Below are 16365 nucleotides of genomic sequence, written 5' to 3'. Positions count from 1 at the left end.
CAGCTTTCCTAAATCATGCTGTGTTGAAGTTATCCGAAGATACTGTGGACTGTCAAATGTTTTTGAAGAAATATGAAGATACTTCAAGCATGCAGTTTTGGTCAAATTTACATCGCTATCTTAAAGCAAGCAGAATGTTACACTGAATTGTGCTGTTTTAAAATTGTACAAAATTACCCTAAGTGTTTCCTACTACACGCATTATTTGTCCTGGTAATTAATGACTGGTGGTACTGACCCCCGAGTGACCCCTCTTATGCGCTGGAGAGGTGGTCGATGAACGCTATGTCCTTACTCACCTATCTTTACAATGGGGGTGGTGTGGGATCCCTTCCACCTGCTACCTGGGTAGTTCTTGGTCTCCGGAGAAGTTATTTATAGGACATGAAGTGGTGAGGGAAGCTGACATAGCAGACACCACACTGGCAGGGACGGCTGTTGCATCAGGTGTCTCGCTGAAAGGTGTTTGGTCTTTGGACATCATTGGGATCTCCATACTGGATGAATACCAACTGCATCACAGCCAATTCCATCACTATCTTCAGCTTCGGCATGCCCTCCATCCGTACATATGGCACATCACCGCCCTCCCAAACTTTAAACCCCTTGAGGGCAGACTCCTTTTGGGTGACCTTGAGTCTTATAAAATTACCAAATCTACCAAACCCTGGTTATCCACACCACCAATAAACTGCACACCCTCCGGGCAGCCTGGGAGCAGGAATTAGACACATTAGACAATGATGATTGGACAGGGGCCCTGGGAGCACCCAGGGAGGCTGCAGTTTTGGCCCACCTCCGACTCATTCAATTTAAATACCTACACAGGGCTTACTATATGCATAACTGATTGTGGCATTCGGGGTTGGTGGCTTCCCCTCCATTGTCTCCGCTGCCAGGTAGTGTCACGACTTACGCGCTGCTTTAACCTGGAGTCCACAGAATGAGTGGCGAGGATCTTGGTCCTGAATGTTCGGCTTTGGCCCAGGTTGGGGCGATTCTTTCTGGTAGCCACGGTGCTGCAGACAATGGAAACACCAAGAAGTAGTGCCAGAGGGAAAAAACCCGGGTAAGGGGAAAAAACCTCCAGAAAGGAAAAATTCCTGAAACAGGAGCAAAAAAGAAAGGTAAATACAAGAGTAAAAAGAACAGGAAACAACATTGGAACGGACGTGAACCAGTATCGAATACGAGGGAACAGGAGCGAAGACACCATCCAAACAGAGAGTGTTGCAGCGCAAGGAGAGAAAGAAGCACAGTCCTTATATACCAAAAAACAGGAAGCGACCCACAGGAAGTTCAAGGATGCCATCTTAGGGAAAAACACATAGAACATAATGGACTAGGAGCCATATAGAGTAGGGAACTAAAGCATGCTGTGAAGAGAGGGGTAATATGGGAAAAAGCAAAAACATAAAGGAAGGCACAATGAAAAAAGGAAGAAAAGAAGAAGAAGACAAGAACAGGTGAGTCGGGGAGGGTTAGACCTGCCTGTGAGAGCGTTGCGCTATGTAGGAACGAGGCCCCATGCCCAATTTGGGCCTTGTAGAGTGCAGAGCAGGATGGGGGTGCGTCGCATCTCCATGCTGCGCGCCGCGGCACGAGCCGAATATTTGGCTCGCGCCTCGCGCCGTGGCATGACAGGTAGTGGAGGGTACATTCTTCCATTTGGTGTGAGATTGTATGTGCTGGATAGTTTCTGCAAAATGTTCCCTCCTGTCTGAGTGAGATCCTCTCCTGGGTTATACCCAGAGATTCCACAATTATTCTCCTTCATATCACAGTGGGCATTAGGGTAAATTATACCAAGCTAGTCTGAAGTGCACAGTGTTGAAGAAACAATACCAAGATAACCTTAAGTATGTATTGTTGGTGAAGTAGTTTGAGGATTCACTTAAGCGTGCAACTTTCAGTGGTCTAAAGAAAACCTGGAGCGTACAATGTTATTAAATTATACAACGATATCCTTAAGTGTGCCATCTCAGTGAAGTGATACAAAGATACTTTGAAGAGGAAAGTGTCATCAAATGATGCAGTAATACCCCACAGGATGCAATAGTAACAAACGGTACAAAGATTCCAAGAACTCCACTGTGATACTGAAGTGATATGAAGATAAGCCAGGTCATCTAAATGATTTGAAGATACTCTGAAATGCGTACAGAGTTAAAAGATAGGACTATACCACACAGCACGAGTGTTAATGAAACGATACTAAGATAATCCAATCCAATCCAATCCAATCATGGAATGTTAATAAAATGATGCAAATGTATATCAGGCTTACGGTGTTAACAGAAAATACAGAGATGCCCAAAGCAGGCATAGTTAATACAAAGGATATGAAAATACAAGCGTGCAGTGTTAATTAAAAGATACAAAGCTACCCAAAGTGTGCAGTGTTCACAAAAGAATGTGAAGGTACCCCAAGTGTGTAATGTATACGGCGATACCCCAGGTGTGCTGGGGTAATAGGAGCATACAAAGATACCCTGAGCCTGCAATGTTTGCTAATGGGTCACAGATATTGCGATGTGTGTAATGTTATTAAACAGCCGCAGATAAATTGAAACGTGGGCCGTTATTAAATGGCACAAAGCTAACCAACGTGTTATTAAGTGGTAAGGAGATGCCATGAGGCTAGAAACTTTGTTAAATGGTTAGCTGATACCACGAAGAGTGCCAAGTCATTGTATTGACTTAAAGGTGCTCTGAAGTGCACAGTCTCATTGAAGTACAGACAACCTGTCACATACAGAGGATGTGACAAGAAAAGGCTTGACAAGGACTGCAACAATCACAATACTTCAAAAATGTTGGCCAACCCTCATTTTCTGTATAATTTAGGAGAAACTTTTTTAAAGAAAGTAATATTTAAAATACAAAAACTGATTTTTGGAAAATGCATCTTGAGCCAGAGTGGGTCATTTTTGGCCTCCTTTGGGTGAGGGAGGAAATGACAAGTGTTCATGGTATAATGAATTCTCACCACACGACTGGAGAGTGTGAGGTTGGAATCAGTGCTCGTGAAGTGTGCTGAGTTGAAAAATATTCTTGCCTAGTATGTAACATATGACCAAATGTGTTGCTCTCTCTACACACATGCAGAGACGTGCAGTGCTAACCCTGCATGCAGCATACTGATTCCCAGCTCCCTCTGGTAATCAAAACAATCACTGCAAGAGACAAAGTTAGAAGTCAGTGTTGTGTAACAAGCCACGCCCACCAGAGACCATGATGAAGACAGTCAACATGTATCAAGATGAGTAACTGCGATTTACTAATATATGAACATTTTAAATTTAAATTAGCGATTCCTAGTGGGTCTCACATCAACCTACCCAATGCGTTTTAATGAGATCATCAAGAATCAGAGCCATCAGGGGGATGCGGCCCGTTTGGGTTAGCAGAACAACTTGTGTGCGATTGCTGTTTATTAAAGCAATCTTTTCTTTTTAAATGCAGCTCGTTTCCCTTAATGGAACCAGGACTGTGTTTAAGAAGAACATTTTCTTTCTTTGTTTTTCTTTGTTTAAGAAGACGAAGTGATCTGGTGGGGCACTCCCTTCACTTAAAAATTTTTTTGGACATAGATGTATTTTTATTTCTTGGCAGGGTTTAGGCCCGGTGATGATCTTTTAGCTTGTGTATGACTTCAGTTAATAAGGACTGTAGAGAGAAATACCGAGTTACTTACGTGTAATCTTCATTTTAGAGCCTGCTCAGAAAAACACACTTGGCCTGAGCAGATGTTCCTCACACTTATGCACAAAAATTCTCATGTTGGTGTCAGCATCCCTGAAAAAACACACAGGAAGCATGAAGTTATCTGAAGGACTAACTTTTTGTAGATTTTGGCAGTGAAATAAATGTCACCATAAAACGAAAAGTACATCATTCTGATAAAAAAGGGGGTGAAAAACGTTCTTAGCCCTAGGACATAACATCAACTCTTCTGCAAAGTCATTTTAAATCCACTTTATTGTTATCAGCAGAAATGTAAACACAAAGTTTTCTGGCAAACATTAAAAGTTCTCATTCACATGTTGGATTTAGCATATGCATGTAAAAATATTTACGTATTTTCAGATATGTGGCACGTTATCTTTCTTAATACAAAAGTGGGTTAGTATAAATACATTCCACCCCTAAAACATCGCAGGCAGGCTTTCCAGCCTTTAATTAGAAGTTCAAGTCTTTCCAGTCAAGTGGAATGTGGGCGACAACGAAGTGGGCCTTTACACTTAAATAGGAAACGTCCCGTTGTAAGAGGAAAGCGGGCACACCTTGTTAAATTGCTTAGTTTTGATATTTGTTCAGCTTATATTAAGTGTATACACATACTTAAGTCTCAAATTCTGGAATATAACGAGAATCGCAGAGGTATTGTTAGAATGCAAACGACCCATGGCAGAGATCTAAACCATACAAAATCCCACTGGTATTGATCCCTTTCTTTCAAATGAACACATTTCAAGTCATCGGTAATAAATATTAGCCTTATTTAGAAGTGACTGGGCATAAAACATCTTGCGAAAAAACGCAGATTCACCATTACCAGTGAAAGCCATGATTTACGTGGGCTGATTGATGGGACTTCCGATGAGGCGATTCTGCTGTGGAGCAGGTGAGGTGTGTGAAACCTGACAATTTTCCTCTCTCTGCAAGTTCATTTCCTGCGCCTGCATATACTGGTGGGAGCTCTGGTTGCCTCTCCGGACATTGCAGGAATATCTGAGGCGGATTCATAGCCATTGCTTGTTTGGCGCCCTTAAATCTTTTTTTTTTTGGCAACATGTCTGCTAAAAGATTTAGCACACATAGTGGTACTGCTGTACAACTAGGTGAATTATTGCCCTCGCCAGTGGCACAGGCGGCACATCTGCCAGTGGTTTGAAAAGATCCTCTGCCTGCCAAATGCTGTATCAGGCTGTGCCTGTGGGCAAGAGACTGCATACTTGAAGGAGATAGATACGTGCATTAGGTTACGTGATAGTGAACGTCAGGAATGTAGCTTGGTCAATAGGATTGGGGTGGTGTGAGCTTCAGATTTTCTGACAATCAGACTGGTATATAATGTTTAAGTACTTTATACAACAAGCAGGATGTATGAGAGGGGCCTATAAGGATAGTGGAAAGGGAGAGAAACGCCAACTGGTTTGAGTACTAAAAGAAAAAACACAATATTTTGTAAAATAACCAATATGTTTTAGGACTTACAGAACAGAGAGTAAGAGAGTGTGTGTGTGTATGTAAAAATGCCAGCTGAAATCCAATGCCTGGTGAAATCTGACTAACATCTCACAATGCCCGACTCAAAGCACCTGTACCCAACTATTTATCAGAAAATACATTTATTAAGGGGAATGGGGGTGTAACACCCCAAACACCCCCCATGAAGCTACGCCGCAGGGGTACTTACTTATAACTCCCAACATGAGTGCAAAAAAGGAGGGGCACATGACTCAGAAGAAGAGGCTGAATCTACCACCCTACTGGCTTACGTTGAGCAGTATGGATTTGCAGGGATATAGCACAACAATAGTAGGAAACAAATAGTCTTTGTCTTTACGAGTTCTTTTAATGAACACAGTGAGTACAAAGTTATCTAGAACTACCAGATTACGGGCACACTAAAGACTGCAGTATTTTATCATGTACGTTTTGTAGGCAGGCAACAGGATGGAGTGAAACATCTGAGGACTTCCTCTTACTTAAAATCGTATTTTTTAGGACTGACTTTCAAGTGGCATAGCATCTCCCCTGTGTTGCCCAACTTAATACCTTACCATCAAGCTGTCTGCGGGAGCTAAACTAAAATGCCTTCTAGTCAGGCGCAGAAATAAATTAAAAAACAAGGAGAAAATCCAGGTTTCAAATTCAGGGCTATTGTTTTCCTAAGAAGAGAAAGTTTGTGGTATGGTTACCTACATTTCTTTTCTGTGTTTCAAACTTTTACACAATACTTTAAATACTTCATGGATGTTAGGTAGATATATGCATATAAATGGAGAAATTACATTAAACACCTTATGTCGACCACCATGGCGTTTAAGTAAGTGGCATTCTATGACCTTTGACACTTTTAATATCATAAGGCATGACACCAAACAGACTCAAAAGCACAAGAAGTAACTCAAAATTCTAAAACAAATGGACAACTAATAAATAAACTAAACATTATACAGAAGCAAATAAAAACAGATGTGAAAGTAGCAAAGAAGAGTGCAATATCATGTGATCTATAACAACAGCTTTGCTCATTCTCTTTGTCACCCACAGAGTACCTGATGATCAGCTCTGTGGGAGTGGGGGGCACAAAGTGTGTGGCTCTCAGGAGCACAGGCCTCATGAAGGAACCCTACAGATTAAAACTGCTCCTGCTGGCAAGCCCTAACCGACGTTGGTAAGTTAAGTCCATGTGTTCATTGAGAAATATTATCAGTGGAATCCTCCACTCTAGGAATGGGCAGGCCAGATGGGACAGGAGTCTAATGACTGAGATGCAGTCCTTGGAAAAGGGTTCTGAAGCCAGCCTCAGCACCTGACAAAAACAAGCAATTTTTGATATATTGCTTCATCTAAGCACACAAAAAAGTGATGGATGAAATGCTTGAATTACTCTCAGCCACTGGTAATCAATCGGCCCACATGCCAGTCCATCATTGTTTTGCACACTATGCCACCTCGGTTTGGACACAGTCACATGCAAATCAATCTTGACCCTGCTTCAATAGGAGCAATCCATCCCGAACTGTAAGGTCAGGTCCCACCTGAATTGGAATACAAGCAACCCAGGAATGTTTTCACTCTAGTTAGAGCTCATAAGCCAGACATAGGTGGTCATTACATACATGGCAGTCTGGACTGCCATGCTGGCGGTGGTGGTAACTTCCGCCAACGACATGGCGGTCCAGACCGCCATAAAATGAACGTGGCAGAACCGCCACAGATAAAATTTCGCCACTCCCAGGCTCTTGCCACCAGGCAGCTTGGCGATGGTGGAGTTTCTGATCCGACAGGGTGGCGCTGCAAGCCGGATAATGAGTCTGATTCCACCAGCCTTTCACTGGCGGTTTACACCGCCAGGGAAAGACTCGCGGAATGAGTGACTCAGGCCCCCATGCACAGCCCTGTCACGCATTTCACTGCCCAATTTATGGACAGAGAAATGCACGACAGGTGCTGCTGCATCCGCCGCGCTGCCACATTGCCGAAACACTGTTTCTGCCCGCTTGCCCAGCTGAATGTTCGTAATGTGGCCGGCGGGGAGTCCTGTGCACTGGCGGTCTTCTGTCGACCCATCAGCGCCAATCTCAGCAGGGAAACCCACCGAGATCGTAATGAGGGGAATAGCTTGGTTCCATTGACACAGTGTGCATGGGGCCTACTTCTGGGCATACCCATCACACTTAGGGTGACATACGAAAGCACACAAAAAAGTGACGGAATGCTTGAATTTAATCTCAGCCACTGGTAATCACTCGGGCCACATCCTAGTCCATTGATATTTTGCACACCAATGCACCTCAGTTTGAACCCACCCAAAAGTGGGACGGGGATTCCCAGATGTGGGTTCTGTGCACACTGTCATATTTTTACATTTTTATTATCAATTTCTTGGAAGAAAATGAGGCTGGAAAATCAGCTTAAGCTATCTCTTGGCCATCCCTAATAAGCATTGGCAATACATTTAGCCTTTTGGACCTATTAGGTTTGCCAATAGTGTTCAGCCATGCTTTACGGCATCCTCAGTGCTGTACAGCATTGCTAAAGAAAACAAAGGAAAAGGTACTATGATGTGGTGGCTGCATCATTTTGTAAGCATGCACACCACATATGCAAAATGACACAAGCAAGTGTTTCTTTTTATTTATCAAGTTGAATAGATAAGTAAAAAAGTAAGTAGCACAAGAGTGTTTTATTTTTAAGTGTGGTAGGGAAGCAACATGGAGGGCACTGGTGTGAAGGGGCAATAGAGTGGGCCTGGGTGTAGGAAGCAAAATAGAGGATGTGGGTAGGGCCAAGAAACGTGGGTGGGGGAATGCGGGGTGGGCAGAAGTAGCAATGGGCAAGAGAGAAGGTGGACATAGGTGGGGAAACCAACACAGAGGGTGGACAAAGGAGAAGCAATCGTGTGAAAGAAGGAGGGCATGGGTAGGATGAAGCACTACAGATGGAGAGGAGGCAACGCAAAGTTTGAGAGAGGAACATGACATATGTGAGGAAGAAACACATGGGCAAGAAAGCAATGTGGGATGTAGATAAGGGTCAGTGCAACATGGAAGGTGGTGGGAGAAGCGCACTTCTGACAGAGAGCAATATGGAGTGGAAGTGAAGAGACATACACTAAGGAGACAGTTGGAAAACACATACACTCTGATAGAGTGTGTAACCCAAAAAACGTAGTGCTTGAAAGGCAAGGAGTGGAAGCATAGAAGCCAGACAATGGAAAGAGTTGGTAAAGAGGCCATGCTGCATGGAAGGGACAAACACAAGACTGGCAAGCTGGGGCCCAAATAAAAAGCAGGCAAATGAGAGAGACAGGTAATCCAACCAATGGCAAGCAATGGATGGATTCCAAGCCACAATATGTTCTTGGTAAGCCCACATTATGTTTTAGACTGACATCCTTAGGGTGGTCTTCCCCCAACGTTTTGCCTGCCTCCCTCCATTTTTCTGACCTTGTTTTTGCTATTTTTAGGACTCTGTGCACTTTAACACTGCTGACCAGTGCTAATGTACTTGAGCTCTCTCCCCTAAACATGGTACTAGTGGCTTATACTCAATAGGCATATTTAATTAATTTGTAAGTCACTTGTAAAGTGGTACATCATATACTCAGGGCCTGTAAATTAAATGCTGCTAGTGGGCTGCAGCGGTGATTGTGCTCTCCACACAAGTAGCCTCTTAGACCTGTCCCAGACCTGCCATTGCAAGGCCTGTGTGTGCAGTTTACTGCCACTTTGACCTGGCATTTAAAACCCCTTGCCAAGCCTTAAACTCCCCTCCCCTTTTGTTGCATGTACGTAATTCCTAAGGTAGGCCTTAGGTAGCCCATAGGGCAGGGTGCTGTGAAAGTGAAAGGTAGGGCATGTACTTTTAAGTTTTACATGTCCTGGTAGTGAAAAACTCCCAAAGTAAATTTTCACTACTGTAAGGCCTACTCCTCTCATAGGCTAATATTGGGAATTCCTTCCTTAATACACTTTTAAGCTGTAATTCTTGATCAGAAAGGAGTAGTTGAATCATGTTTTATATCTTTGGAATGGTAGTGATAAATCCTCTCTAAAGGCAAAGTCAGATTTAACATTACTATTTTAGAAATTATACTTTTAGAAGTGGGCATTTCTCTGCTCTTACAGCTCTGTGTGCCTGCAGCATGTCTCCAGGACATGTCTGGGGTGGGTGACAGCCACACTTTGTGCATTCCCTCTAGACAACCCCAAACACAGGAAAGTTAAATGTGTCTGAGCGCACATCTGCATTCATCTGCATTCTGATGGCACTTCCTGGGCAGTAAGGGTGGGGGGGGGGAAGCTGACACACCTGAACAGGGTATAAGTACTGGGTCTCTGACCCCACCAAATAAGACACCCCTGGACCTACAACTGGACTCTGTCAGAAGAACTGCTGTGCTGCAACAAGGACTGTTACTCTGCTGGACAGCTGACCTGGAAGGACTGCTTCTCTGCTGTATTGCCCTGCTGCTTCCTGACCCTGATGAGGGAGAGTTGGACTCTTCCTTGCACCACAAGTGTTCTCCAAGATCTTGTTGGCTCGCCTTCTGTTGCTTGAGACTCTGGGACAGCAAAATCTCATTCCCTGCTCCTGTGCCTGACTCCCTGAAAGTGTACCAAGAGACTTGAAACACAGAAATAGATGCACTGCGATGAGAGTCTAATGCATGGGAATTGTGCTTCACTGCCGCAGCAGTCTATGGAGATCGACTTATCCCTAAACCACATTGGGAAAATATGGTGCATCGTACTTTGGAACCAATGCGTCTTGGCTCCAGCGCTTGTCTTTGGAACCGACACATAGCCATCACTGCGAGGGACAGATTGACGCATCGCCATCCCTGCGAGGACCTGATTGACACATCTCACCACTCATCTTGCTGCTGTGACCAGGAAATGTAATTTTTTCCCCAGGGCCTGTGCGGGTCCTGTAGCTGGCCTGTGCTCCATCGCGATCAGCTCAAACATTGACTTTGCCCCTGTCCAGCGCAACCTAAAGTAACACCTAAGAAAACTATTTGATTCTAAGCACTATTTTGGATTTATTCTTTGAAAGTTCATCTCTCGACTTCTACACAGTGGATTTTTGTCAGTCTGGTCTTAATTTATTGATAAAATCATAATCTACATAACCTGATGTGGAGTCTTTTTGTGGTGTTTTCACTGTGTTACTGTATGAGTTATTGTGCAAACACTTTACACATTGCCTTCTAAGTAAAGCCTGATTGCTCTGTGCCATTCTACCAGAGGGTGAGCACAGGATAATTAGACTTACCCTGATTAGAGTTGTGGTCCCTTCTTGGACAAAATGCATACATCAGCCAACTTGAGTCCGAATTTCTAACAATATGTCTTTCATAACCGGACTTCTGTTTTGTCTGGTAGGCTCTACCTAAAATTGACCATGGAAGTTTCAGTAAATGCAGTCACAGTAGTTTGGAAATAACTAGTCACTCAGCAACTGTTTGAGAAAGTTGTACCTGTTGATGTAGTCATTTAATATAATGCCTTCTTGCTATCCAATTTTCAGTGGTGCAGAACAAACAAAATTCAAGGCACATTTAATTATGTTTAGCTAAATGCTGTAAGGAGGCAATTTAAGAAAAATAAAAATATATCTTTTGGAGCTGTGCATAGCATTAACCATGTAACATAAAATTTGTTTAAGCATTTATCAAATATTTCTGACTGTTGCAATTTAAAAGTATACACAAATAACTGGATGTTCCCAGATATACGAGTCATTCACATACTGAGTTCAGCTTAAAACGTGCCATGTTTTGTAAACAGGAAACTGTGCAACAACAGTGATAATTTGTATACTCAGAACTAAAGGATGCAGCCCTGATATATTTGTTAATTTGTCATTTTCTAAAGCAGGCCCATAATCAAAGCAGATAAGGAGGGTCCTTTGTTAAGTGAAGTTGATTGGCAAATTACACTGGTGCATCCAACTATTCAGTCTGAAAACATGGATTACTATTTGGGATATTGAAATGGCAATGGTGTGAATGGTTCAACTATAACCTCAAGACAGTGAACTACAGTTGAGTGCTTCTTAATGGTGGATTGTGGTGATGTAGTCCTAGATCCACATTGTCAACTGTTAGCAGGGAAGACCTGCTTTGCTAAACCTAGCTTCTTCACTCGTACACCATATGTGACTGCATACTCTGAAATGGAAAGCAATGAATGTCAATGTGACTCTACATGGCTAACTCAGTTTTAGTAGCCAATGCCTCTAGATCATTGCAGGCTATATTAAAAGCCATAGAAGCCTATGACATTGAAAATGAGATGAAAGTGAAGAGGCAAAAAGTCATCTTCTGGAACAGAAAGAATAGACAGAGCTGATCACGAAACATCTCAATGAATGGAACAATCTTTGAAGATGTCACAAATGTCTCGTTCATGGTCATGACAATGAACAGCAGGTCAAGGTGGCTAGCCCATGATGCACAATGTCAGAAAACAGATTACACAGCAGGTGTGAGAGATAATCCCACCAAATTTGGGACACAATTCCGGGTGTGTGCTTAGAATCAAAGATGCCAACAAATGTTACGACAATTTCAAGTCGAAATCACAGGGCTCAACATTGCTTGAGAAAAAAGGGCAAATAGGAAATTACGCCTTGAATGTTCCTATTATACATCCCCCAGAGTCTCACTTTGACTAGATGACTATGAAGTATTGCATTCAAAATGGACCTTTTTTACATTCTCCAGAAACAAATTTCAAGGGCACAATGTATTAACCAAGGAATAATGAAAACCTGATGTCCCAACAAAAAGGAAAAATCATATCGGTGAAACAGTGCAAAGTGGCATCAATGCTTGAATTTGTTCCATTTTTAAACTGTTTTTAAAACTCCAGAAGCCAAAGAATCAACTCTGAGAATCGAGGTGATCTGGTTCTCCTAAACAGTGAGGTTTGAAAAACAGAAGTTGTAATCTAAATGGAACAGGGGAGCTATTAATAAATATAATCAAGAAGAAACAGTAAAACGTTAAACTATTTAAGACAGGCAAACCAGTTCCCTTGATATGTACATACAGTTGAAATTGGCCTTTTTGCAACAAGGGACAATCTTTGAGAATGTTTTAGAGAAACGTTAGGACCTGTGTCAGCCAAAGATGATATTGACACACAAAAGACACACAAAAGAGGGAGCTTTACCAGTATGTTGAGGCAATAGTAGTGCAGGCAATTATCCAGATGAGCTCTAGTTCAGAAAAGTACTTCTTTTCCCAAAGGCATGTACATCACTCTTGTGTGAGTCTCCAAAACTGGGAGCAGTATGCCCAACATGGGTCTCAAGCTCACAGTCCCATATGACTCAAGCTGTGCCTCACTGACAGTGTTCATGATATTCAAAATGACCAAAACATGTCTAGTGCGGCTTTTGTTTTCATTCAGAGGGGACCTGCAATTAGAGTATTCATTGTCTTACGAACTGTAATAATTAATGCTGGGATTTGTCAGGATTAGATTTGCTTCTGGATAGTTTTTCATTACAGGGAAGTTTTTCTTAGTGACCAGTAGTCCCACAGATTTCTTATTGAATGGTGACCGAGCCAAGATGGTGGGTTTTAATGTCTAAACTGATCATGATCCTTCAAAATAGTTTGATGTGCCTCCAGACAGAGATACATGATTAGTAAGGCAGAGGTTAAGACACAAATGTAAATTCCAGTGCCATTCTACATGAATTAAAACTAACTGCACAAGTGCTATTTCGACTGGTGATAATATATCAGCTTTGAAAGTGCTCAGTAACAGATCAGTGAGACAATTTAACCCTACTTCTTCACTAGTAGTCACCCATATTGACACTTGTTGGTTATACATGCATTTTTGCTCTAATGATGTGCAATACCTTCGTGTACAATTCAGTGATCCTGGAAGAGGACAGATGGACAGCACCAGCACTCAATTATTATATTAATGTACAGGGCATTTAGAGCGCTTACAACTGCCTATTCCTCTCTTCTATGGAACCTTAAAATTGCTGATGCATCTCTTAAAGGTGATGGAGATCAGTCAGGGTTCAATGCAACACGCCATCTTGGCTCCCTGACCATACTACTAAAGAGGCCCTCTGGTGGAACATTCTGTGATGTGAGTAAAGGCTCTTTTCAAAATGGGACAAGAGCACCCAGTCTTGTGAATTTGTTTCTTTATTCATTTGTTTTATTTCCAGATTTTTGATTACTTTCTGTCTCTGCAATTGTAAGGCAGATCTGAACCCCCGTCCTTCACCTAGAATGGACAAGCTGCCATAAAACCTGTGGCAAACCATTCGAAAACATTATGAATAACATATCATGCATGCCCCTCGAAATATTACCCCCAATAAGCTCTCTTTGTATGTCCACAGTCTTCTTGGATTTTGGTTACAATGAAAATTCGATGCTTTTTTGGGATATGTAACAACCACTTGAACATCTATCTCACATCAAGTAGTCCCAGCAAAAGTTGTAAAGACAATTTGTGACAGGCTCTCTTGTTACAAAAATGGAAAACTGATTTCTAATCATCGTTCCCATGTTGCCTGGCCAGGAATTAATCTCACTGATGATGATATCCCTGTTCTTCCACAAGAGTCAACAGGGCCTTCTACATCAACAAACATTTTCTGAAAAACAGCACCACAATCGCACGATCATATCCAAACAGATATCTTGCCATCTTTACTGTTGGAACTGTCTTTCTCAGAACTGGCTTTTGGCTTAGCACCTTGTTTTTCATGTGCAGTATTCACCCGATTCTGTTCCACCACCGTCCCCCCAGAAGCGGGACTACTTGTTCGGGATGGAAGTGCATTAACATGACTGTTGTAACTCTGGAATGCAATGTCCAACTGCTCTTGAGCCACCCTTAAATGCTTATGGAGTGTGGACAAATCTTGGGGGATGTTATCATCGGGGCTTGTACACTGTTTTTCATGATCATTGCACTTTAAGCTTTGCTCATTGGCCATTAAGCTAATTGGCATCTTGGTGGGTTTCTCTGATTTTACTACTAAGTTATATTCAGGAGGGCAGGCAATGTTCTTTGGATAGGAATAGTTGTAGGGAGGCTGTCTAAGGATATTCATCTTTCTGTTGTGAACAGCATCTCTAATGGTCCCGAAACCCAAGTGGAACATCTCACACAAATTAAGCAAAAGGCACATACAGCTCACTACATACATCACCAGAAGGAATATTGTCTTCTCTGTGGGTCTCGACACAAAGCAGTCCACATTATGGGGACAGGGGTCTCGGTTGCACACATAGAAGGCTTCAACTTCAAAGCCATATAACAAATATTGTCCAACCAAGAAGCCAACTTCAAAGGCCGCACGAGCAATCAGCTGGAAGACATACATCTTCATAAGTCCTTCAGCCTTGATGTGTCTCCTGCCATCGTGCTTTTGATGCTCTTTACCCTTCTCCTGGTTTCCAGCATTGTCTGTGTCTGCTTTGTCATCATAGATCATGGGCTCCCCTTCTTCTTCTTCTCCGGGGTCCTCCGAGTTCCGATGAGCGCGCCACTTCTGCATAAAATGCTTTTTCTTTCGAAACGCTTTGTGTCTCTTCTCTTCCTCCGAAGACCTGGCTATCCTGTGTATTGCATAACCTAGGTACATGATAGCAGGGGTGCAGATCATAATGATCTGGAAGACCCAAAATCTCACGTGGGAGAGAGGGGCGAAGGCATCATAGCAGACGTTGTCGCAGCCAGGCTGCTTAGTGTTACATGTGAACTTGCTCTGTTCATCAGAGTAGATGGACTCCCCTCCAACAGCAGTCAGTACAATCCGAAAAATTATCAGTACAGTGAGCCAGACTTTCCCCACAAAGGTGGAATGATTGTGGATTTCTTCTAGAAGGCGCGTTAAAAAGCTCCAGCTCATGTTGGTCATAAGTGCTATTCATTTATGATCTAGAAAAAATAGAGAAAAAAAACATTGTTTGTAGAATCTGAAGCTTTTAACAAACTCAGTTTTTTTACACTAATATTGTGAACTCATAAAGAAACGGCTAAATTCCTGTAAAAAGGCAGAGAGACAAATAATTTTGTGGCCTCAGATCAGACGATTTTTGCCACTGTTACTGGCGATGTTTTAAGGTGGGTCTCATTTTTAAACAATGGGAAACAATGAATTGCATTTTTGTAAGGAAACTCATGTTTTATAAGATAATGAAGTACCAAGAGTACTGGAATAAAAATGTTCTGTGGACTGAAAACAAACCCCATCTCTCTGGGCAAGCCCCTAGTCTGTCCTCTTACATAGTCTACATGCAAGCATCAGAAGCAGACCCATCTCATCCATTTCTATACATTACTAGGTTCAGGTAAACCAAAACCATATGATATCCTTAGATTTAAAGGCAATCTAGAAAACCGCTTATAATGCATGACTCGAAAAAATACAATATAAAGCTGGTGTCCACCCATCTCTCTCTCTCACACACATGTGGCGCCCACATACACACAATTAATTTAAGATTAACATTTTTATCATGAGCACAACATATCTGAATTAAGATTAGAAGATAATTGAGCACAGATCAGAAATAAAATGTAAAACATGGCACTCTCTGAACGACAGATTTTCTTTTCTACAAGACAAAATCAAGCCATTGAAAAGGTGGAGACCACATCACTGATTGCTGTCACCACAGACAAGTTAAATAGATGGGAACAGACGCTTGCATAGCCACCGGTAGACAGCATTGAAAAGGCAATGTTCTGGGTCAGCCAGGTTTAGACTAACGAGCTGGTCAGTGCTACAATGACCACTGCTCCCAGAAATTTACCCCACATTCAATACTTCATTAGAGACAATTAAAAGATGATTGACCCATTTTGACCCATTTTGTGTTTTAGAAGAATTAAGGGCCATATGTACGAACACATTTTCCCATTGACACAGAAAGGGAAAAACCCTTTGATACATCTGGCCCTTAATTCCGCAATGCTGTATTCAAAGGCAGTGACACCTAACCCCTTTTCAACATAAAATAAGATTAACATTTTTATCACGAGCACAACATATTTGTATTAAGATTAGTATATAGTTAAGCACACACAGATCAGAAGTAAAGTTAATTATCCCACATTCAATGCTTCATTA

The 16365-nt window shown here is 42.2% G+C and overlaps 1 protein-coding gene across 1 annotated transcript in view; it reads right to left on the bottom strand.

Annotated features, from left to right (window-relative positions):
- Nucleotides 1-3981: 3981 nt before the first annotated feature.
- Nucleotides 3982-16365, bottom strand: part of LOC138261723 (gap junction gamma-1 protein-like) — a 50150-nt gene continuing 37766 nt past the window's right edge. The window contains exon 2 of the mRNA XM_069211027.1: nt 3982-15170. Coding sequence (XP_069067128.1) covers nt 13906-15150 — 1245 coding nt within the window. The 5' untranslated portion in view covers nt 15151-15170 and the 3' untranslated portion in view covers nt 3982-13905. The remainder of the gene's footprint in view (nt 15171-16365) is intronic.

Source organism: Pleurodeles waltl, chromosome 10 (assembly GCF_031143425.1).
Source record: "Pleurodeles waltl isolate 20211129_DDA chromosome 10, aPleWal1.hap1.20221129, whole genome shotgun sequence".
Lineage (NCBI taxonomy): Eukaryota > Metazoa > Chordata > Amphibia > Caudata > Salamandridae > Pleurodeles > Pleurodeles waltl.
Note: the sequence above shows the minus strand (reverse complement) of the source record. Positions and strands in the feature narration are given on the sequence as shown.